The sequence below is a fragment of the Hyaena hyaena genome, unplaced genomic scaffold (genome assembly GCF_003009895.1).
Source record: "Hyaena hyaena isolate Hyena2069 unplaced genomic scaffold, ASM300989v1 scaffold_1187, whole genome shotgun sequence".
In the NCBI taxonomy this organism is placed as follows: domain Eukaryota; kingdom Metazoa; phylum Chordata; class Mammalia; order Carnivora; family Hyaenidae; genus Hyaena; species Hyaena hyaena.
Genome location: NW_024081819.1, coordinates 386117 through 410392, shown reverse-complemented (window position 1 = coordinate 410392; position 24276 = coordinate 386117). Strand labels below are relative to the sequence as shown.

The 24276-nt window shown below is 41.7% G+C and overlaps 1 protein-coding gene across 7 annotated transcripts; it reads left to right on the top strand.

The window, feature by feature from the left end:
- Nucleotides 1–3565: 3565 nt before the first annotated feature.
- On the top strand, nucleotides 3566–23157 carry FAM50B (family with sequence similarity 50 member B). 7 transcript variants are annotated; one of them, XM_039222739.1, is made up of 3 exons: nucleotides 3566–4613; nucleotides 13777–13905; nucleotides 21849–23157. In XM_039222739.1, exon 3 carries the CDS (start codon nucleotides 21926–21928, stop codon nucleotides 22946–22948), a length of 1023 nt encoding a protein of 340 aa, XP_039078670.1. In that variant the 5' UTR covers nucleotides 3566–4613; nucleotides 13777–13905; nucleotides 21849–21925; the 3' UTR covers nucleotides 22949–23157. The 7 variants fall into 7 exon arrangements, 6 of the variants coding, with proteins under 6 accessions (XP_039078670.1, XP_039078675.1, XP_039078674.1 ...); XR_005526592.1 differs by lacking the exons at nucleotides 3566–4613; nucleotides 21849–23157 and adding exons at nucleotides 9371–9567; nucleotides 14684–14862; XM_039222740.1 differs by lacking the exon at nucleotides 3566–4613 and adding an exon at nucleotides 9387–9567.
- The last annotated feature ends 1119 nt before the right edge of the window (nucleotides 23158–24276 follow it).

The window sequence follows — 24276 nt, the reverse complement described above, 5'->3', positions numbered from 1 at the left end:
GCCATGTGGCATAGAAGATACACACATAACACACAGACACACAGACACAGGACTACACTACATATGGTATATACTTTTCTCTGCCAGCTCACAGCCATGAGCCAGAGCCCCCATCTGTCATAAAACCAGCATTTTACTAGACAAATTAAGAGAGGTTTAGAACCTGCTTGTATACTGCTTTCTGCAGTCTTAGTGCCCTCCCTACCTTGTAAAACTACCCACGCAGAGTCAAATAAAGCCACTCCTATTGCTGGTGACATGCTAGACTTGCTGGCTGGTCTTAACTGCAGCTGGCAATAGATAGGGCTTTCTGCTTCCCTACAAATAGCCTTTAACCTATCCCCTGTGGACATGAATATTTTCCGGTGAGCAAATACTGTGATGAATGTTCTCTGTGCCTTGCTGGTCAGAATATCATGACTGGTTCTCTGATAGAACAAACTCCATCACCTCCTGAGGGCTGTGGAAAGAGCAAAGTTCTTGATGTCAAATAGGACTGAGTTCAGCTCGATATTCCCTTTCATCAGTGGTATATGTTTGGGCAAGTCAATTAACCTCTGAACCTCTGAACCTCAATTTTCTCATCTGTTAAATGGACATAACAACGCTTCACTCACAATAATGTCATGAGGGTTCAATCAAATGACACAGAGAGAACTTGACCCACAGTAATCTTTCCGCAAATTCATTCATTCAACAAGTATTTATTGGGGCGCCTGAGTGGCTTAGTCGGTTAAGCGTCTGACTTTCGCTTGGGTCATAATCTCGCGATTCGTGGGTTCAAGCCCCGCGTCAGGCTCTTTGCTGCCAGCTCAGAGCCTGGAGCCTATTTCAGAGCCTGTCTCTCTCTCTCTCTCTTAGAAATAAATAAAAATTTTTTTTAAAAAATAATGCTATAAATTAATTTTGTCTTTGTGATGGAAGTAAATGATGAGTTGGATGAATAGGCAAAATATCCAGGCAACTTCTCTCAGCACCAGGCCCTAGATATGTCTAAACCTTATTAGAATAAATCACAAATAATTCAGGTTTACATGTATGACTCTTCACCTAAATGGCTATATATGTAAATTAGTCCTATACCCACCAAAGTGGCCGATTCCTTCAAGTGGAAAGCTAGACAACACCCCTTGAATATGTTCCTCTTTCTTGGTCAAGTGACTATTGAATATACAGCCATTGGTCTCCCACGGCCAAAGTCAAAACCAGCCAGCTGAATTGTCTACCTGGTCGACCAACACTGAACAATGCATGCTATGGGGATATTTCCTGGGACTGAGTGGTTTGTTTTACTGCATAAAGTTTAGACTGTTTAGTATGTATTCAAGAAGTTGTTGTGTGCAGCAAATTTCAAAAGAAAACCCAAGAGATAATCAGGAGCTCCAGAAAAATGAGGAATATTTTTGGGGTAGTGAAAACCAGGAAAAATAATTTTTAAAGCTGTTTTGAATAAGACTCTGTGTTATTTCAATTCTTTGTGTGTGTGAATGACTAATTGTAATTCAGTCACAAGTGACAGAAAAAGTGAAAGACAATTCTGATCGCAGTAAGTTTAGATGCTATATTATATGCAATGCATCTAACAAACTCCTTGATGGAAAGAAAGATATATATAATTCCTACCAAAGGAAAATCTATTTCTGGGGTACTTGAGTGGTTCAGTCGTTAAGCGTCCAGCTTTGGCTCAGGTCATGATCTCATGGTTTGTATGTTTGAACTCTGCATCTGTGCTGACAGCTCAGAGCCTGGAGCCTGTTTCAGATTCTGTGTTTTCCTCCCTCTCTGCCCCTCCCCCACTTGCACACTGTCTCTCTCTCTCAAAAGTAAATAAACATTAAAAAATTAAAAAAAAAAGAAAGTCTGTTTCTTCCCACTAAATAAATACAGAATAAACACTAAAAGAATATTGGCCGGGAAGTGCCTGGGTGGCTCAGTTGGGTCAGCGTCTAACTCTTGATTTCAGCTCACATAATGATCTCTTGGTTCCTGGGATCAAGCCCCACTTTGGGCTCTGTGCTGACAGCACAGAGTCTGTTTGTGATTCTCTCTCCCTCTTTCGCTGCCCCTCTCCTGCTCACTCTCTCTTTCTCCCAAAATAAGTAAATAAACTTAAAAAAAAAAGAAGAAGAAGAATATTGGCTCGTAAAAAAAAAGAAGAAGAAGAATATTGGCTCGAAGGAGGTTACATTTGTAGCTGCCCAGAAACCTTCCTCCCTGGGTCCAGTACTGTTGGAATGAGGTTCTGTCTTTGTGGGATAAGGGTCTCATCAGATGGGATTAGATCCTCATTCATTTATTAATTAAAAAATATTAACCCGTTGTTTATGCACTCCTTTATTAATTAAAATCTATTTTTTGAGCACTTATTTTACAGTACGTACTAGGAATGCAAAAATGAGTTAGCCTCACCCAGCCCTCACTGAGCTCAGAGACTTGGGAAGCGAGAACTACGGAACAACGTGGTATGTAGGGCTCTGTGAAAACCCAGCCCAGCTGCAATGCCCAGCAAAGCTGGCAGAAAGCTGAGAACACAGCCCAGCTGATGCATTATTTAGCCAGATCGCCCTTCCCGTTGCCATCAGTCAAGTGTCATGTTCTGCAAGGAGAAGAGCCAGCAAGGTGGCCACACTGTGAGACAGTAGAAAGCTTTTAGGGTCTGTAACAGGTGGGCATTGCCCCTAGAGGGGACTTCCCTCCCCTGGCAGCTCTCTTGTTTTAGGCCGGGTGTTGGTAAACTTGTTCTGTAAAAGGCCAGATAGGAAATATTTTTACCTCTGTGGGGCATGTGGTCTCTGTAGCAACCACTCAACTCTCTTCATAGCATGAAAGCAGGTCACCGAATGGATGTGGCTGTGTTTTGGTGGAACAGCGCTTACAAAGCCAGGCAGCCGGCTGGGGCCCACGGGCTGTGGCTCTTGTCCTCCCGCTGTGGCCCCTGACCCAGAGTTCCCAAGTGGCTTCATGGGCCCCTGCTCCAGGCCTGTTTACGTGCTGACACAGATGCTCCAGGGCAACACAGGCTTCGGAAGGAAGAAAGCAGCATTTCCTCCATCTATCTGCCAGATTTATGTCTACGACACTTATCTTGAGAGTCCCCTTCTGTTTGGGCTTCAACTCCGACATCGATTTTCCCCAGCCGTCTAACGCTGGGCAAAGTACAAATCCTGTGACCTTGTCCTTCTCTGTGAATATCTGCTCCTAGTCAGACAGCAAAAGCTCACTTCAGATTTCCTTCCTTCCGTTGCCAGCACACCACACGCTCACCGTCCCTCCTCCATAAGAAGTATGTCCAGGGGTGGGTACCTGGGTGGCTCAGCCTATTAAGCATCTGACTCTTGATTTAGGCTCAGGTCATGATCTCATGGTTTGTGGGTTTGAGCCCTATGTCTGGCTCTCTGCTGACAGTGCAAAGCCTGCTTGGATTCTATCTCTCCCTCTCTCTCTGCTCCTCCCCTGCTCGTGCTCTCTCTCCCTCTCTCTCTCTCTCTCTCTCAAAATAAATAAATTAAAAACATTAAAAAAAAATGAAACGTGTCCAGAAGATGCAAGTTCTCAGGCTGTGAGGCCAAATTACCATTTGCCCTGGAGTAGCCCTTTATTCAGGAGGAACTTTATAAACATCAAGAGACTATTTTTCCAAAACCCGTTTTAAAAAAAATCCCAGGCACAATAAAAGCACATTGTGCTCTTCAATGTTTGCTTTGAAGAAGTGTTTTTCCACTGGTGTTTTGACTGAAGGGTTTTGTTGCTTCCTTCATTTCTCCTAGCGGTTCTTGGCGATGGAGCCCACATACCGACTTTTCACCCTTTACTCGCTCTCGTGGATAAGACTTCATTGCCCTTGGGAGTTGGCCAAGCAACCAAATAGCTTCTGTCTTCAGTGTCTCAAAATCCTCGAGGCGGTGCAAGCTGCATTTTTCCAGGACCAGGACAGGATGCCAAAGTGATGATGTCACGGCCCCGGCAGCCAGCCCCTCCGTTTCCTGTTTCTTTCCTCCTGACAGACTCATGAATCATATCAGCTTTATCATTTGACTCCGAGCTCATTTCCCTGTTCCACAAACGTTGGAGTTTGAGGAGGTGGGAGCCAAGTGTAATCAAAACACGAAGTCCCAAGTTGCTTTTTCCTTGCAAAACTGGAACACATGTTCTCCCGTCTTGAAAGAAAGCACAGCATCTGGCTTCATTTCGAGTTTTCCAGCCGAGCACTCCGCTCCCTGGGTCAGACGGTGGTGATCTCATCTGCAAAGCTGGCTGTTCACCGTGCCCACACTGTGCCGGAGGCAGGCAAGGTCCCGGGCAAGGTGACAGTGAGGCCCTTGTGCGTGCCCAGCATTGGCGCTTGGGGCCGGGGGGTGTGTACGATGGGGAAGGTCTTCACAAAAGTAAATCTGGGAGTGTAATATACTCAGGTACTCAGCTCCCTGGAAGGTGCTAACCTCCTTACAGATCATTCATCATATAGTGCTGAATTTATTTAGCAGATACTGTGTGAACCGCAGGCTCAGCTCTCAGGGTTTTACTTCAATCCGTTTCATCTTCATACATAACCCTACAAGGTGGATTCAGCTGTGGTTGACAAATTGCAGAGGAGGAAACGGAGGAACTGAGAGGTAACTTGAGGAAGCTCACGTGGTTACTGAGTGCCAGAATCTGTCTTGATGAACACCTGTGGGTGGATGCATGCCTTGTGATATAAGATTATAATAAGAATTTCACTTTTTAAAATGTGTATACATAGTTCAGAAACTCCATGTTTATTTTAATGCAATAACATTTGGTGTAATCATAGTTGCCATTTATGTTTACTGGAGCCACAATGATGTGGTGTGAAAATATACAACTTGGTACATAGACAATGTAAATATGCCTTATGCTAATAATATTACTGTTTAGCACTCCAGGAGCCTCTGTGTCCCAGGCTGGGGTTTGCATCCTTGGCTGGTTCCAGAATGGACTCCTCAACAAATGCAGGGAATGCATGTGACGAGGGAGTGAGATCTTTTATTCCTAGTTATGACTCCACATGCTGGTACTCCTGGGCTGTGATGTGACTTTGACCAAATAATACTATTTTCTGCAAACGTTGGTGAGGCCAGACTTCCATCCATTTAATTTGCTTTCTCAAATCTTCTCTGGAGAATAGCTATTTTGAGAAAGCTTATGACAATTGAATTCTGATTCTCTCTGCACCTGTGTAAAAAGAGGAGGGATTTACTGGCCAGGAGGCCTGTGGAAGTCAGACAGTAGCTTACTTTAATTAAGGGACTGTGAGTCCCCTTCAGGTGACCAATTGGCCCAGTGAACCCTGCCTGTCAGCCCCCTATCTCCCCCTCACTCCGACATCTATGCCTAATCTTCTAAGGGGAAGCAGGCTGAATTTAATTTTGACTTTAAATGAGAAGCTGCAGATCATAAGTGTATGTTTTGCATTTGTTTCTTCTGTTTATTTGAACATATAGCATTCAATTTACCCTCTTTGTCACATTTAAATTAACAGTTCTGTGCATTATGTACATTCACACTGCTATGTAACCATCACCACCACTCCAGACATCTTTCCAAACTGAACCTCTGACCCTTTTAAACTCGAACACCCTCCCTCCCTCTTCCCAGCCCCTGGCAACCCCCACTCTACTTTCTGGCTCTATGAATTTGACTGCTCTAGGGACCTCGTATAAATGACATCATCCAGTATTTGTCTTTTTGTGACTGGCTTATTTCATGGAGCATAATGTCCTCCCGATCTATCCATGTCTTGGCATGTCAGAATCCCCTTCCTTTTAAGACTGTTAAGGCTGGGCAATGTCTGACTGCATGCATATATCACATTTTGTTTATCCATTTCTCTCTTGATGGATGCTTGGGTTGCTTTCACATTTTAGTTATTACGAATAATGCAGCTGTGAGCATAGATGTACAAATATCTCTTCAAGACTCTTTAATTCTTGAGTATATACTCAGAAGCAGAATTTCTGGATCATACAGTCATTCTATGTTTAAGTTTTTGAGGAACCTCTTGTGTTTATTTTTTAAAGGACTACGGAAGATGGATATGTGACTTCTTACATTCCTATGGTCAAATTTTTTAAAAATCACAATAAAGTTCAGTTTCATTAATTACTTCAAATCTGAAATAATTCACTGAGAGGGCCTCAGTTTTGTTTTTTTCTTACTCATTTATCCACTTCTGTGAGATATTTTATAAGCTTCTTTCTCTTTAAGATCTAATCAAATTAGAGTCTATTCTTATATTACCATATCATCATACATACCCAGTATTATCTATACATATCATATAATACATACTCAGTATTATCTATACATATCATATACTACTACTCAGAATTATAAAATAATAGAAGCTCTACTAGACTTACTCCTTAAAGAACATTCTAAGCAGTGGATTGTTGTTTTGCTTTCTTTCCCATGGGGCCATTTACTAAGACAGCCTATAGCCTTTCATTTTCCCAGTCATTTATTCATTCAGCTAATGCTAGGCCCTTTGCCATCTGTTGTGGGCACCATTAGTCAGCATTGACTGTCTTCATCTGTGAGGACCTGTGCCTGTACATTATTGCTCTAACCCACATGTTGCATATACAAATGGCCCCAGAAATTAGAGCTGGATGCAGATGGGTCCAAGAGCTGGAGAGGCCATGGAGGCTTAGAGAGTCTGTGTCTTACTGCAGGGGCAGCCACTTGTCACTCTGTGGGAATGCAGGCCCAGTTTTCCAAATTCTTCTAACTTCAAGGAATGGCAAGAAATCTAGATTTTAAATGTGGAATCTCCCAGTTTTAAAATGCTAACCACTTTTTCAGAAAAAAAAAAAAGTAGCACACTGGGCCAAATAAAAACACATTTGCAGGTCAAATGCAGCTCATGGGTCATTAACTTTGAACTCTCCCTGAGCTGAAACGCTTTCCTGGTTCACAAAGGCCATATATGAGGAACAACCTGTTTTCCCAGGGTGTCTATCAAGAAGGCATGAATGAACCAAGAAGTGAAAATAGAGGTGGATTTCCATGAAGCTAATGGAGCTCTACTTCTCAGCCCTGTACTTACCTGGGCCCCTTCTCTGGGGCTATGTAGTTAGTGTTTTCCAAAGTAAGAAATTTCCACCACAAGAACTGCTGTCTCTTTCCATTCTGACTTCCCCTGTCACATTTCCCCTCATCTCAGGTGGCACTAAACTGGCCAAGGAGATTCTTGGGAAACTGCTAAGGGAAGTTGAGTTGAAGACACATTTAGTTTGAGCTGAGAGGGATTTGTGTGGTTAGGACAAGTAACGTCCATGTACCCCAGCAAGACTTCCCCACTCTGACCTTTTCCCAGCCATAGGGTGAGAAGTCTGCAAGACCAAGTCATTAGACCCGCTCCAGGGCCCAAGCCCCAGATTCTATGCTATACCTGGGATCCTACAATTTCCTGCTAACACTTGGGGTTTTCTTTGGCCTCTTATCTGAATCTACCCTCTTATGGATGATAAACCACCACTGGGTGTGCTCCCCTGGGCCCAAGAAGGGCTATGAGGTGGCTGTTTCCAGGGAGTATGAATGGACTATGAGCATGCATATGTGTAAGGCCCTGAAAAGTGTTAGATGGAGTTTGGGGTGGGTAGAGAAAGGGAGGGGCCAGCCTTCAATGGGAATCCTAAATCCAAATCTAGTTTTCTCAGTCACTATGAAGGTATATTTTTCAAAGAAGAATAAAACGTATCTATTCAATAGTTTATTGATGTGATTTGTAATATTTAACATATAAACCTTTAAATATTTAAATATTTAGAGCTTCATTTGTACTCAAGCCCAGGACCCCACAATATTAGGACTGTACCTGGATTACACTAACTTTTATCCATAGTTGTTTGCATCATCACTGTTGTGCAACTGTTGCTCTAAAACTTAATGGCATAAAACAACCATCTTATTATGCTCATGGATTCTGAGGGACAGAAATTTAGACAGGGTACAGCTTGTCTCTGCTCCACAATATCTAGAACCTCATCTGAGGACACTCCATGGTAGAGGTGACTCTGGAACCGGATCTGGTGGTTGGTGCTGGCCGTCAGCTAGGATCTCAGCTGTACTATGGATGACAGCACCTAATGTGGCCCAGGTTTCCTCAAAGGATGGTGGCCACAATGGAAGTGAACTTCTTATATGATGGATCAAGGCAAGAATCCTTGAGGTGCCAGGATTACTCAGTCGGTTAAGCTTCTGATGGCTCAGGTCGATCTCTCCAATCCCAGGATTGAGGCCCACATTGGGCTTTGTGCTGGCAGCTCAGAGCCTGGAGCCTGTTTCAGAATCTAGACACAGATTCTGTGTCTCTGTCTCTCTTTCTGACCTTCCCCTGCTCACACTCTGTTTCTCTCTCAAAAATAAATACTTAAAAAACTAACAAAAAAAGGCAAGAATCCATGAGAACAAAGTGGTAGATATGGAAGTAGTTTTCTGTTAGTTACAACCAAGTCACAAGCCCACCCAGATTCAAGGGGAGGAGACATAGACTCCATCTCTCAGTGGAATGAGTATCAGAGAATCTGGGGGCTGTGTATTAAAACTATCACTTCGGTTGGGGCACCTGGGTGGCTTAGTCAGTTAACGTCCACCTTTGGCTCAGGTCATGATCTCACAGTTCGTGATTTCAAACTCTGAGTCAGGGCTGTGCACTGACAGTGCAGAGCCAGCTTTGGCTTCTCTCCCTCCCTCTCTCTCTGCCCCTCCCCTACTCTCTCTCTGTCTCTCTCTCTCTATCTCTCTCTCTGTCTCTGTCTCTGTCTCTCTCTCTCAAAAATAAAGAAACATTAAAAAAACACAAAAACCTTTAAAACTACCACTTAGGTTAAGATACTGTTAGCCATTCTGGTGTTGCAATGTCTTTCAAGAATATATCTACTGTCAATTGAAAGAGCATTCCAAGAAAACTTATCTCTTTGAAATTTTAACTCAAAATAAAGGAAATATAGTACATTCTTTCCTCATATTTCAGAAATCCTAAAAATTTGTGTATCATTCATGAATTTTTGAAGCTAAAAGAAATTTTTCTAAAGTATCAATGATAAAAAATGTATTTGATTAACTATGTTAGAGGAAAGAATGTATCTTATCTTTCTATTGTCTATACCAAAAAATATCATGAAACTGTTACCATATGAAGAGGCAGTAAAGGATGTGCTGCCCAAAAAGTGCAGGTGTTTTAGACTGTTACATCATCATATGCACATCTTTAAGAATATTCAGGACACAAAGTGGTAATTAATCCCAAAGAAGTAAAGACCAATACAAGTAAGTGTAGTCCAGGATAACGTCAGGGAAAATGAGGGAAAGGTAGGATTTCAATATGTAGAAGAAAAATAGAGGCTGAGGGCAGAGCTGAGTCAACTGGTCAACCCACATTGTCAGTTACACCTGACATCAGTTCTGATTGGCTCAGTCTCCACTCTGATTGGTCAGTGCCTGCCACAGCAGTTGTAAATGTTTTGCACATCATCCCTGTCAGTTACAAGGGACAATATTAACAAAGACACAGAGAAGGAATAATCTTGGCTTGTTTATCAAACGGTAAGGAAATTAGACCAGCTTGAGCCCAGCTGGCACAGTTATGGGGAGGACAGCTGTTTAATTACAGTAAAACCAATTGTGAAGAATATTGAATGTCAAGTAAAGAAATTTGTACATAATTCTGCAACCAGTGGAGGGTAATGAATCATTCTGTAAAGTAAGGACAAAATGGAGATTTTTTTTTTTAATTTTAGGAAGATTACAGTAGTAGTTGAACTAGGGGAAAACTAAGGAAATCTTTTTAGGAGGTAGTTGTAATAATTCAGGCGTGAACGTATCAGATGTTAACTAGGGAACTAGTAATTTGGGCTTGTTTGTGTATCACTTCTTTAACTTAAGTTTTGTATGATTAGCTTAAAATGGATTATGTATTGAAGACCTCTACTTAAAATGCCCCACTTAAAATCCTCTGGCTCCACCTCCTTCCAGTCACTGATGCTAATGCAGTGAGCAGTTCTATTCAACTGGCTTTATGCTGAAGCACCTTTTGAGTGCATCTTCTCCCTTTCCATCCCTGACTTCTCTGATGCAGTGGCAAGCTGGGGTGGCCAGCCAACCCACTGGGCACTCACTTATGTAAAACTAAGAAATGCAGGGTTATTAACATTCTCTGGAGCAACCATCCACCACTGGGGATGTGTGCTGTAGGGTAAATGCTTTCCCTTTTCTCCCCACCCCACAGTGATATGTTTCATGGAGCTCCTCAAGTTCCTGTAGGGTCAAATAGTCACCATAGAGATGGCTACCTGGATTCCTTCTCGCTGTCCCACCTCGTCCTGACACTCCTTCCTGCTCCCTGTGAACACATTCCCAAATAAATCACTCATGCATCAGCCTTTGTATCATGTTCTTTTCTGGGGAAGCCGAGGTTGAGCTAGAACAGGGTCTTCACTTCCAGTTCTTTTGAAGCCACCATGGTGGAACCTCACATCATGTTCTGCTCTCATTAGAAACATCAACATGGCCAATAGCTAATATCTCCTTTTGACCTTTTAAATTTAAAAAATGAGGTTGTAGAGCTGATGCAGTCCCATATACTAAGCAGTCGTTGTTTTGTTTGTTGGTTTTGTTTTGAGTATTTTGTTTGTCTTTATTTTTGAGAGAGAGAGAGCTCGCATTATCAGAGGAGGGGTAGAGGGAGACAGAGAAAGAGAATCTTAAGTAGGCTCTGCGCTGAGCTTGGAGCCCGATATGGGGCTCGAGTCCATGATCCTGGGATCATGACTTGAGCTGAAATCAAGAGTTGGACGCTTGACCCACTGAGCCACCCAGGCGTCCCATAAGCAGCAGTTTTAAGCATGTAAAGAGGTAATTTGGAGTCCTGGGAAGAGCAGAGAATTTGGAGTTATGAGATCTGGATTTGAGCTTTGCTACTTACTAGGGGAGTGAGCAAGGAAAATTATATAACTCTTCTAGTTTTCAGTATCTCCATAAAATAGGCAAGCTAGTAATTACTTACCTTCTTAGGGTTCCTATGAGTACCAAACAGGGAAAATGTATGTGTGGTACACTTTTGTTACTTTGAGTGCTCAACTTCTATTCTCCCTTCCTCTTAATTATGCAATCGCAATTTTGTTTGGATGAATATTCACCATTTCCCAACACATCCCATGTTTCACACTGTCTCCCACCTCTCTGCCCAGCATTAGGGTAGGTTCTGATTGACTAAAGAAGAGACCATTTGTCATTTTCCTGGAAATGTTGATTGGAAAAAAGCAAGATATGAGATCTGGGAGAGAAACTCCCTCATTCTTCTGAAAGAGTAATCAAAAAAGAAAATCTTTCTTTTTTCTGAATATGAATGAGACTGAATGTAACTCCTAGAAATCTGTAGACATCATCTAGTGGCCCTAATGAGGGTCAGCCTGAAAATGAAACAAAAAGGAACCATGGTGAGATTACTGAACTTCTGAACCAAGCCACATCCAAAGCCTACATGACCTCTGGTCATTTCAGATAAGTGAGTCATTTTTTTATTTAAATAAGTGAGTCAAATAGTTTATTAAGCCAGTTTGAGTCAGGTTTTCTCTTACCAGGAAAAGAAGAATTCCCAGCTGATAGAGTATGTAAAAAGCATTATAGCTTGCAAATCACTATAAAAACATTAGTTTGTACTGTTTTTATTATTACTATTTAGCAATAGTCCATGTAGCAGGTTGAGAAAAATTCCTTTCCTGTTTTCATTTTAATCTAGTACAAACTTTTAGGAAGAAATTTAAATCACTGCCTTACAGCAATTTCAGAAATAGATCCCAGCTAGATTAACTATATATATATAGAAAGAAGCAAATGTTAAAAAAAAAAACAACATATAAAACTGACTGAATTTTAAAATATATATTAAACTCCCAAGTCATAAAAGAAAAGACTGTCAGAATTGGCTACATAAAAATGAAAATACAAAAACTGCTATAATTCAGGGGAAAAATTACCATAAACAAAGTTAAAATGCAAAGACAACCTGGGGGAGTGTTATATGGTAGATAAACTCACAATATATAAAGAGTTCTTATAAATCAATAAGAGGAAACCTCCTCAACATAAAAATAGGTAAAAGACTTAATCACAAAATTTAAAGACCATAAGAAAAGATGCTAAACTTAAGATCAAAGAAAGTCAAGGGTTATCATTAAAAGAGATTACTAATAATTGTGATAACTAACACATATTAAGCACCAGTCTCTATAAGAATTCTCCAACAGAGATGTAGGTATAAGAATAATCGTTATAGAGTTAAAACAAATGAAAATAACTTAAATTTCAAGGAATAGAAAATTGGTAAAACATATTATGATATATTCCTATACTGAAATACATTGATGGCATTAAAAGAGATCCAATATGCCCTTTAGTGTGAACATAGAAAGAAGTATAATACATTTTTGAGTTCAAACAAGATACAGAATGATCCCATTATATTAAAATACATATTTACATATACATTTATAGTCTAGAAGTAAATGCTGACTATTGATAATGGTTATCTCTCAAGGGTGCCTGGGTGGCTCAGTCAGTTAAGCTCCAACTTGGGCTCAGGTCATGATCTCACAGCTCATGGGTTCAAACTCTGAGATGTGCTCTGTGCCAACAGCTCGAAGCCTACAGTCTGCTTTCTGTGTTTCGCTCTCTCTCTCTGCCTTTCCCCTGCTCACTCTCTCTCCCTCTTTCAAAAATGAATAAGCATTAGAACAAAACAACACAAAAAATAATGGTTATCTCTCAGGTATAAGATTATCTAGAGACCATTTTATGTACTTTTTATAAAAGTGTATGTAGGATTAAAATATTTTTATTTTAAAATAAATAATTAAATGAGCATGAATCAGAGATATCTGGGTTGGGTAATACACGGCCACCTTAATGGTTGAATGTACTCCTCTTGTCTTTAGCTTCTAAATGCTGATGAAGCATCTGGCAAATGATAGTGACTATCATGTTTAGGAAGAGTGGAAGGCAAGACAAGGGAAGCATTGATAGCTACAGTCCTCTGTCTCCAAGTAGCGCATACAGCGGCACCAGAGGGTCGGAGAGGGCATAGGGAAGGGCTTCCCAGGAAAGCAGAGCTTCTCCAACCAAGGAACTAGGAATGGAGAAACTTCACAGTCAGCTCTGGGTGAAGTAAGGGACTTAGTTTTTATGCTCACTCTCCTAAATGCCCACCTACAATGTTCCCAATTGGCTCCTTGAAAACTATGAGAAGCAGTCATTTTCCAGGTTCTGGCTATGAAGGCAGAGGCTTCCTCAACTCCTTTGTCACCAAACCAGGAATTTCTTATACCTGATCTCCTCCCTTCCTGGTTCTTTGGAGTTGCCTTTGGACTAATTTTGATAACACGTCACACTGCTATGAACAGCCAAAGCCTGATACGATCCTATGAGGTAAGGCCCTTGGCTGAGTTGACATCTCCCTGTCCCTGTAGGAGGATTCTTGTACAGAGAGTCATGACACAAGGCATTTCTTTCTAGGAAGGAACTTTATTTGTGCCAGCAGTGGCTCAGTTGGGTTTGTACCCAAATAACTGAGCCCCGAATGCCACGTGGCATAGTCTCTTACATATTTTTGACTTTTTTTTGGTCTCCCATATACGGTAACACACAAACATGTGATCTGATTAAGTGGTCTCATGTTACAGGGTTGTGAGGGATATCACGTACACATATAGCCGGGTTGCCTTGAGGTGCTTTTTTTTTTTCTTTTACATTCCTTAGGGAGGGGATCCTACCACTCCCCCACCCCCAGAACCTGGAGTTTGGAGTTCTGGATAACAGGCACAAGGAGGAATTACACAAACAAATAAGTTTTACGCGCCCTTCATCCATGCCTTGTCATTGACTTAGGTGAGTTACCAGAAAGCTCTTTGGTTGAATTCTAGGCCAAATAACTCAAAAGGATCAGACAGTTTCAGTGTGTAAAGTTTTCAGATGAGATAACTGAAAACTTAAATAAGTTACCTGAATTCTACCGAGGCCATGGCAAACTTTGGAGCTGACGTGAGAATCCAGTCTTCCTCACATTGCATGGTTTCCACACTGCCACGCTACCTCCTTGGCTGCCATGTTTCCAGTGGCAGAGTTTCAGAGTTTCAGGGATTTGTAAAGAGTGATCTTTTACATGTTCACTCAAAATAGTGAATTGGAAATGAAGCTGTAGCACTGAACACTTTTACTGTAATGCCTAGGGTTGTTAATAACAAGAGTACTTAAAAATGTAATACAGTCAAACAATGTGACATTTGTTTATTCATCCATTTATCACACATTTATTCAGCATATACAACATCCCAGGCCCTGGAGCAGGAAAAATGAAAGCACACAGCAGTAGCAAGGAACCATATCACCTGGCAATGATTTTAAGCCATACATCCTTAGCAAGTCAGTCTGGTCTGGCCCATTAGACCCCTGACCATTGGTCTTGGCCACCCTTGTACAAAGAATTACTACATCAGTGCAGAACACTCAGTTTCCTGCAGACCCTCTGGCAACATTCACTTGCAATAAGCTCTTCAAAGCAGCCCCTGTGGATGGTGGTCTGATGTAAATCTCTGAAAGTAGGGACATAAAGAAGTTTTCACTTCTTACATTTTATCTACAACTGGGATTTCTGCATCCTTTACAGCATTCACAGGAAGTCCTACAGGTAGAGAGGACAAGTGGCATCATCAATTAAAACAAGACCCAGTCCTAACCCATGGAATGATTAGAGACAATTGCAGTGGCTCAGCAAAGATTCCATCTAGTAAATTTTGGTTACAAAAAAAGCATGGCTATATGTTAATAAACTCATAAACCACCATATCTGATGAACAGTTGTCTGAGAATGGGCTTTCCTTGTATCAGAATGGCTACCTGTACATTTTCTGAAACGTGTGGGGAAGCACCAAGGCAGGGTGACCATTGACATCACTGACAGCCCATTGTTTCTCAAGTGTCTCAACTTTGCCAAAGAGTCTGTGTCTACTGAAAGAAAATGAGCATTGAAGTCAACAATAGCAGGAAGCATCCTGTCGGACACTCTCTCATTTGTTACCTGTAGTCCCTAAAATCACCTTCAACACACTAAAGGCAAAAATCCTGTCTCTACCACAGATTCACATTATAGAGAATAGTTACAGACTGATTATTTTTTTTGATCTCGATGACAAATTGGTCATATATAACCAAGAATGAAAAAGTTCTTTAAATAAAAGGGAAATGACACCTGAGGGAAACTTTTAATTTTAGGAATGAAGGAAGAGAAATGGAAATGGCAAATATTTGGGTAAATATAATCAACTGACTCTTTTTCTTGAGTTCTTTAAACTATGAGTGATGGTTGAAGGCAATAATTTTAACATTGTCTAATGGGTTTCCAATGCATGTAGATGCAACGTATACAATAACTACGATATATAGGGAAAAGTAAAGGGACATATATAGTGGTGAAGTTTTTACATTACTCTTAAAATAAAAAAGTATTAACTCAAACTGAAAAATAAAAGAATATATGTTGTAACCCCAAGTATAATCACTAAAAATCTATAAAAAGATATAGTAAAAGCCTCAAAAAAAAAAATGTTACAAGCCTCAATAGATAAATTGAAATTGAATACTAAAAAAGTAACCAAATAATTTAAAAGTAAGAGTAAAGGAAAAACAGGGGAATGAAAACAGGTGAAAACAAGAAAAAAATAATGAAATGGTAGACCTAAATCTGAACATTTCAGTAATAAATATAAATGGCTCCAAAATGCCAATAAAAAGACAAGGATTGCCAGAGTAGTTAAAGAAAAAGACTCAATTATATGCTGTCTATGAGAAACTCACTTTAAATGTATTGACATAAGTTAAAAGGAAAACTTAAAAGTTGTTAAAAGTTAAAAAAAGTTTTCCTTTTAACTTATGGAAAAAGTTATTACATGAAATATTGGAAAAAATATTACATGAAAATACTAATAAAAAGAAAGCTGGAATTACTATATTAATATCAGACAAAGTAGACTTCAAAGAAAGGAAAATTACTGGGATAAGGAGGGACATTTGATAAATGGGTCATTCTACCAACAAGTCCTAAATGTATATGTACCTAACAGGGCTTTAAAATACATTACTTAAAAATAGGTAAAACAGAAAGGAAAAGTAGAAAAACCCACAATTATAATTGGAATCTTCAATACTTCTCTTCTGGGAGTTGATAAAACAAGTATATAGAAACTCAGCAAGATATAGAACTGAACTAACTGATCTACTAACATTTCTAGAACACCTCCAAGGAACAACAGAAGAACACACATTCATTTCAAGTGTACATGGGACATTCACTAACATGGACCATATTCTGGGTTATGAGAAAATCCTCATAAATATAAGAGAATAAAAATCACACAAAGTATGTTTTTTGATCACAACAGTATTAAACTGGAGATCAATAACAAAAAGATGACTAGAATATCTTCAAATATTTGTAAATTAAAACACACACACATACACACACTCTTCTAAATAAATAATCCATGGGTCACAAAGACTCTCAAAAGAAATTAGAAAATAATTTTAGTGTTTTTTTAAGAGAGTGCGCATGCACACAGGCACGCATGAGTGAGCAGGGGGGGAGGCAGAAGCAGAGGGAGAGAGAGAATCCTAGGCAGGTCCCATATTTAGCATGAAGCCCAACATAGGTCTTCATCTCATGACCTGAGCTGAAGTCAAGAGTCTGACGCCTAACTGACTGAGCCACCTGGGTGCCCCTACAAAATATTTTGAATTGAGTGAAAATGAAAACACAATATATCAAAATTTTAGGAATCCAGTTAACACAGTGCTTTGAGAGAAATTCATAGATTTAACTACTTATATCAGAAAAGAAGAAAGATTTCGAATAAGTAATCTAAGCTTCTACCTTAAGAAAAAGGGCAGAATAGCCCAAAGCAAAGAGAAGGAAAAAATAAAGATAAGAGCAGAAATCAGTGAACCTAAAAAGAGTAACAGTAGAGAAAATAAAAGAAAAAATTTGTTTCTTATATATCAATAAAATTCAGTAAACTTCTAGACAGACAAAGAAAAAACAGAGAAGATAGAATACAAAGAATAAAAAAAAGTAAATCACTACAAACTTTCATTATCAAAAAGATAATGAATAATACAAAATTATGTACATAAGTTTGACTACTTAGATGAAATGGACGAAGGCCTTGAAGACCACAAATTATCAAGACTCACCTAAGAAAAAAACTGGCATACCTTAATAGTTCTATCTATATCTGTTAAATAGATTGTAGTTTAAAACCTGCCAAAAAAGAAAAATCCAGGCCCAGACAGTTATTTTAACAAATCTTACCCAATGTTTTAAGAAAACACCCAATTCTGCACAATCAGCATCCTACAGGAAATTCTAGTCAATACAACAAGTCAAGAAAAAGAAACAAATGACCTACAGATAGAAAGGAAGAAATTAAATTATCTCTGTTCTGAGATAATAGTTGTTTCAGGAAACATGATGTCTATACGGAAATCCAAGGAATCTATAAAACACTTGTAGAATTAATACGTGAATTTAGCAAGATGGAAAGATATAAGGTCAACAGAAAAAAATCAGTTTTATTTCTATATATTGGTAATGAATAATTTGAAATCAGTTATTTATTTAATGTTTATTTATTTTTGAGAGAGACAGAGTGCCAGCAGGGGAGGGACAGAGAGAGGGCACACAGAATCTGGATCAGGCTCCAGGCTCTAAGCTGTCAGCAGAGAGCCTGACACGGGGGTCAAACACATGAACCACAAGATCATGATCTGAGCTGAAGTCGGAAACTCACTGAGCCGCACACACACCCCTGAAATCAGTTTCTTAAAATGTCATTTATATGGGGCGCCTGTGTGGCTCAGTCAGTTAAACGTCCAACTTCAGCTCAGGTCATGATCTCACAGTTCGTGGGTTGGAGCCCCACATCGCGCTCTGTGCTAACAGCCTAGAGCCTGCTTCAGATTCTTTATTTCCCTCTCTCTCTGACCCTCCCCTGCTCATGCTGTCTCTCTCTCTTTCTTTTTCTCTCTCTCAGAAATAAATAAAACATTAAAAAAAAATTTTAATGCCATTTATAATATCCCTAAAAAATGATAAATAGTTGGGTATAAAGCTAACAGGCAGAATCTATGTGCTAAAAACTACAAAGTGCCATTGCAAGAAATGAAAGGAGACCTAAATAGAGAGCCAAACAATGTTTGTAGCCATACAACATTCATCTCAACAATACAGTTAAGATGGCAAATCTCCCCCAAATTGATCTATAAATTTAATGCAATCCCAATAAAAATTCAAGGACTGTTTATACAGACTAAGTGATTCTACAACTTATATGGGAAGGCAATAGGACTAGAATACCAGGAAGCTCTTGAAAAAGAAGGATTAACCATTTTTAAGACTTGTTATAAAGCTGCAATATTCTAAAATAATGTGATATTAACAAAGGAATAGACATAGTTCAATGGAACAGAACAGAGTCCATACATAGGCCCACACAATATGATTTTTGACAAAGTGAAAGATCTGTATACCGAAAACTATAAGACACTGATGAAAGAAACTGAAGAAGACATAAATGAAAAAATATACTGTGCTCATAACCAGAAGAATTAATATTGTTAAAATATCCATGCTTCCGAAAGCAAATCTGGGAACAAACAAATTCAATGCAATCCTTATCAAACTTCCAATAGCATTTTCCACAAAAATAAAACAATCCCAAAATTTGAGTGGCGCTGTAAAAGACCCAAAATAGCCAGAGCAGTCTTGGAGACACCTGGGTGGCTCAGTCAGTTAAGCATCGGACTTCGGCTCCAGTCATGATCTCACGGTTCACAGGTTCCATTCCCATGTCAGGCTCTGTGCTGACAGCTCAAGAGTCTGGAGCCTGCTTCAGATTCTGTGTTTCTCTCTCTCTGCCCCTCCCCTGCTCATCCTCTGTCTCTGCCTCTGTCTCTCTCTCTCTCTCTCAAAAATAAACCTAAAATATTTTTTGAAGAAAAGAATGAGAATATACTGATGATAGGGCACTGATGAGGAGGCTTCAGGTGGGGAAAAAAAAAACAAACACAATTCTTGTATCAAGGCCAGTGGTAGGAAAGGAGAGAAAAGGAAAACATATGCAGATATTTTTTTAATTGGTTATGTGTGAAGGACAGTAGTCCAGGAAAACACTTAGATTTCTTGTTTGGCCAATTTGGTGAGTGGTAACACCACAATATTTTCTCCTTGGCACATAGGTGCCATATTTTACTCTCGTATAATAAAAGGCTTCTTTTTTATTATAAAAACCTCTTCTTGAGGTTGTGCTCACAGGCATCACTGCTTTAAGAAAGGCAAAATAGAAGACTGGCATATATTTCACAGCCAGCTTTTCTAAACATGCTCCCATGAAGCACTGGTTTTGAAAAAAGTGAACTGATACTCTGTAGAGGAAGAAAACATTGAATAATCCAAAAACACTTTTGGGAAACATGAAATACTACACTCCTCTTGGAGAGTCACAGTGGAAACATATCAGAGACTCACAGTAAAGAGACTCTTAAACTTTATTTGACTCTGAATTTCCCATAGTTACTTGAGTTTATAACTCCTTTTTCACATAACCACTTATTTGGGGGGATCTAAGTAGACCAAATGCAGTGTTTGTGTTATGAAAGCTGGGTAGGATTCAATTATCCACGAATAACTGTGTTTGAATCAGAAGACAGAGCTGTATCCAGTGGTGTGTTGCTAAGTGTTTACTGGCCAAACCAGGAGAGATGGGGGAGGTAGAAGAGAGTGGAGGTGTGAGAGATACAAGAGGAAGCATGAAATAGTTGTCTTGGAGAGCAAGAGAGCAGACTCCCTGAGGCAGCATAATAGAATTACCAGGCAGTTTTGAATCCCCTTTGGAGGTTTGAGGTCATGAACTTCAAGTGAGGCTAGCCAACAACAGCAGTGCTGTTTTCCTCAGCCCTGGAGTTTAGGAGTTGCGAAGACAAGGGCTATGTTTCACCAGGATTAGAGCTTTTCCAGGCAAGAATAACAGGAAAGAAAGGAGCATGAGAGATTGAGACTCCAAGCAACATCTGGTGGGTAAGGAAGGAGCAAGCAGAGGTGAGCATGAATGGAGAGGTGCTGGGGTCTTTGGATCGGAGGCCTCAAACTATCAGAGGACAGTTGGTGTTGAGGTATTGAAAGGAAAAGAGGTGCCAGAGTTCAGATTTGGGAAATGGGGCACTTGTTCATAGTGATAAGAGCTAGGGCATGGCAAAGGAAGAGGCCATCAGAAGCGAGAAGGTCTAGGTGTCTGGTAGGTTCTGTGGAGAACATCCAGGATTATGATGAATGGAGGATGGAGGAAGATGGCACTTGAGCTAGGTGCTAATCCTCAAGGATTCTGGAGGAAAGGGAATTACAGAGATGACAGCAAAAGCTAGGGTAGTATCACTGGGTTGCACGAACTTCAAGAGAGCTGGGAGTTCCAAAAATATAGAAGAAATGTTTTTGAGACTGCAAAGACATCCCACTTTTAGAGTATGAGATGATGTGCATGTCAGAGGATGTGGATGTGGAAGTGATGTAGATGTCCTCTACTTTAGGAGAAATGGTCTCCCCAGAGAACAGCAGGCTTCCAGCATGAGACAAGAAGGTAAAGGGAAGATCCCCAGAGGTGGCTGAGGATTTAGGAGAGTTTGCTGACAAGGTGCTGCCTTCCAGAGGGCAGAGTGTTAGAGTTAGGGAGGGTGGGGATGGTAGGATTAGACCTTTTTAGAGTTTGTGGGGGTAAGGCTCCTGAGGATGATGGAGCTGTCTATAGCATTAGACAGGATAGACTGGTTCTGAGGGAAGATGGTTGGCTCAAGTTGAGTCTAATAAAATTAAGGGGAGGCTTCATTCTGCTTTGGCTGAAATACCAAGAAGCATCCCTAGTTGCCTAGTTTTCCACAGCAAGCAGGGCCATACCTACACTGCTTCTGCACACTTTAGTACTGGGCATAAGATGGACTCGACAAATACTCACTGCAGAAGTTATTCTCAAGGGTCAGCAACTAATATGGTCCTGCCTCACTCCTAACATATTGATAGGATCTTAGCTAACATTACCACCCTCTAAAAAAGTAACTAACAGATGCTTCTGTTTGACCCTTCTCCTCTCACTCGCTTACCTCCCCACGAAGAGTTGTGTATCTGATTGAGGGAACAGGTGCCTTCTCCAGGGACAACCTGGGCATTTTCCTCTCAGACTCTACTTTCCTGGGGTCAACACACTCAAATCCAGTCCCAGGTCCACTGCAAGCCTGCTTTCTTGGTTCCCCAACTCTTGCTTGAGGGGGGTACCTGGACAGATAAGAGTACCTGGGCAGGTGAAAATTTGCTCCTGGGGTCAACACACTCAAATCCAGTCCCAGGTCCACTGCAAGCCTGCTTTCTTGGTTCCCCAATTCTTGCTTGAGGGGGGTACCTGGACAGATAAGAGTACCTGGGCAGGTGAAAATTTGCTCTGTAAACCAACCCTCTCCATGTGCAGCTCTCAAAACCCAGCTTTGCAACGTCCTACATGGGAGCCACGTCACATATGGCTCTTTAAATTTAAATTAATTAAAATAAAAGTCAGTGCCTCAATGGCATTAGCCACAATTCAAGGGCTCAATAGTCTCATATGGCTACAGATCAGTCAGCACAGCTACAGAACACTTCCATCAACTCAGAAATTTCTGGTAGAATGCACCCCTCCGAAACATTAATCAAACGATTATTATTGGCCCCTTTCCAACTCACGTGTTCTTCATCGCTGCAGAACGCATGCGCTAGCCCGGAAACTCCCCGGCGTCGGACAGAAACTGGAAGCGGGAGTGGGCGCGGCGAGCTGCCACCATGGCGCAGTACAAGGGCACCATGCGGGAGGCCGGCCGGGCCATGCACCTGATCAAGAAGCGGGAAAAGCAGAAGGAGCAGATGGAGGTGCTGAGGCAGCGGATCGCCGAGGAGACCATGGTTAAGTCGAAGGTGGACAAGAAGTTCTCGGCTCATTACGACGCCGTGGAGGCCGAGCTGAAGTCGAGCACGGTGGGCCTGGTGACCCTCAACGACATGAAGGCCAGGCAGGAGGCCCTGCTCAAGGAGCGGGAGATGCAGCTGGCCAAGAGGGAGCAGCTGGAGGCGCGGCGCCTGCAGCTGGAGACCCTGCGGGAGAAAGAGCGCAAGCGGGAGCAGAAGCGCAAGATCTGCAGTCTGTCCTTCGCGCTCGAGGAAAGCGAGGAGGGCGCCGCGGAGGCGGAGGCGGTGGCGGCGGGGTCTGGGGAGCGGCCCTCTTCGGCGGGGCTGAGCAAGAAGAAGAAGAACCTGGGGAAGAATCCAGACGTAGACACGAGCTTCCTGCCTGACCGCGACCGCGAGGAGGAGGAGAACCGGCTGCGGGAGCAGCTGCGGCAGGAGTGGGAGGCCAAGCGCGAGAAGGTGAAACGCGAGGAGATGGAGGTCACGTTCAGCTACTGGGACGGCTCGGGGCACCGGCGGACCGTGCGCATCCACAAGGGCGGCACCGTGCAGCAGTTCCTGAAGATGGCCCTGCAGGGGCTGCGCAAGGACTTCCGCGAGCTGCGGTCAGCCGGCGTGGAGCAGCTCATGTACGTCAAGGAGGACCTGATCCTGCCCCACTACCACACCTTCTACGACTTCATTGTCACCAAGGCCCGGGGCAAGAGCGGGCCGCTCTTCAACTTCGACGTGCACGACGACGTGCGGCTGCTGAGCGACGCCACCGTGGAGAAGGATGAGTCGCACGCAGGCAAGGTGGTGCTTCGAAGCTGGTACGAAAAGAACAAGCACATCTTCCCCGCCAGCCGCTGGGAGCCCTACGACCCCGAGAAGAAGTGGGATAAGTACACTATCCGATGACCCCTTGGCCACGCCCCTGAGGCTCCCTGTCGCGCCCCACCTCCGCCTTGCCTGCAGATAGAGCCTTAGGGGCCCCTGGTGGCTTCCTGCCCACGCCCGGGGCAGCGACAGCCAGCAGAGGAAACGGATTTCTGTGTGCTGGAACTTCCAACTTAATTTGGTGACCACTTCTTTCCCAAAATGTAATAAAGAACTGGGGGTTCTTGTAATTCAAGTGTGGTCATTCTGTTGCTTATGGTTACTTTTGGGTGTTTGGTTGTTGGGGGGGGTGGTTAATGTTGCTTTGGGAATGATACGGCTCCATTGAGCTGTATTGGAGCCATGACTGGGCACATCGTGGGACACAAGTGAGGATAAGGAGAACATTTTTGACTTGGGTCACAGTATTTAAGCAAGTACTCATGGGCATGACTTTGGAGCCAAACTCCCTGGGTTTGATTCCCAACTTGGCTTCTTTATTTGCTGTATAATTTGAGACGAATTAATTGAACCCCTGTTCAATTAACAAATAACAATAGCTCTTATGTCCCAAGATCTGTGTAGAGATTAAATGAGTAAATCTTTGTAAAAACACTTAGAACTCAAGAAATGTCTGCTATTATTCTTCTTACATCTTGGTTACTTTATTTAAGGAACTGCTATGACCCATTTCAGAACCATGTGAGGACAAAAAAGGTTGACCTATCCACCACTTTTCCCCAGATCAGAGGAGTGAGGGGCAGTGGCTCGGAAGCCGGGAAAGCAGCCCCCTTTTGAGGGATCCTTAGCTGGGTTGTTTAGTCACCTAGGGTTAGGAATTGGTTAGTATAGCCTAGAGATCAGGATTTCTGTTTTGTTTTGTATTTGTTTCCAATATGGCTCCACACAGTGCTGTTAAAGATCCTGTCTTTATTTGCCTTAAATTTTTGATATTTGATTCATTATGGATTTCCTTGTGTTGATGTTGATTATTTAAAATATAGCATTAAAATACTGATCTTCATTACGGAGTTTTTGGGTGTTTCCACTCCCCACGCCTAACATTTACGTTAATGCCCAAGGCAGATGCCTCACTCACTTTATCTCAGTCCCAGCTTGGAGGGTAGGAGAGACCCTTCTTTTCTCAGAGTTCTTGCCTCAACCCAAAAACAAGAACTTCCAACAGAATGTTGGCCCTCTAGGCCGTGGGTCCCACCATTGGCTGCCTATTGGGATCATCGGGGATGCTTTTAAACCTTCCAATTCCCGGGTCATATCCAGAGCCAGGATCTCAGTGGGGTGTAGACATTAGCAGGTTTTGAAGCTCCCCAGGATTCAATGTGCAGTCAGGTTTGAGACGGAATGTGTTA

Coding starts and splice junctions, on each gene's coding strand:
- FAM50B (XM_039222744.1), top strand. CDS start 21,926: ATGGCGCAGTACAAGGGCACCATGCGGGAGGCCGGCCGGGCCATGCAC.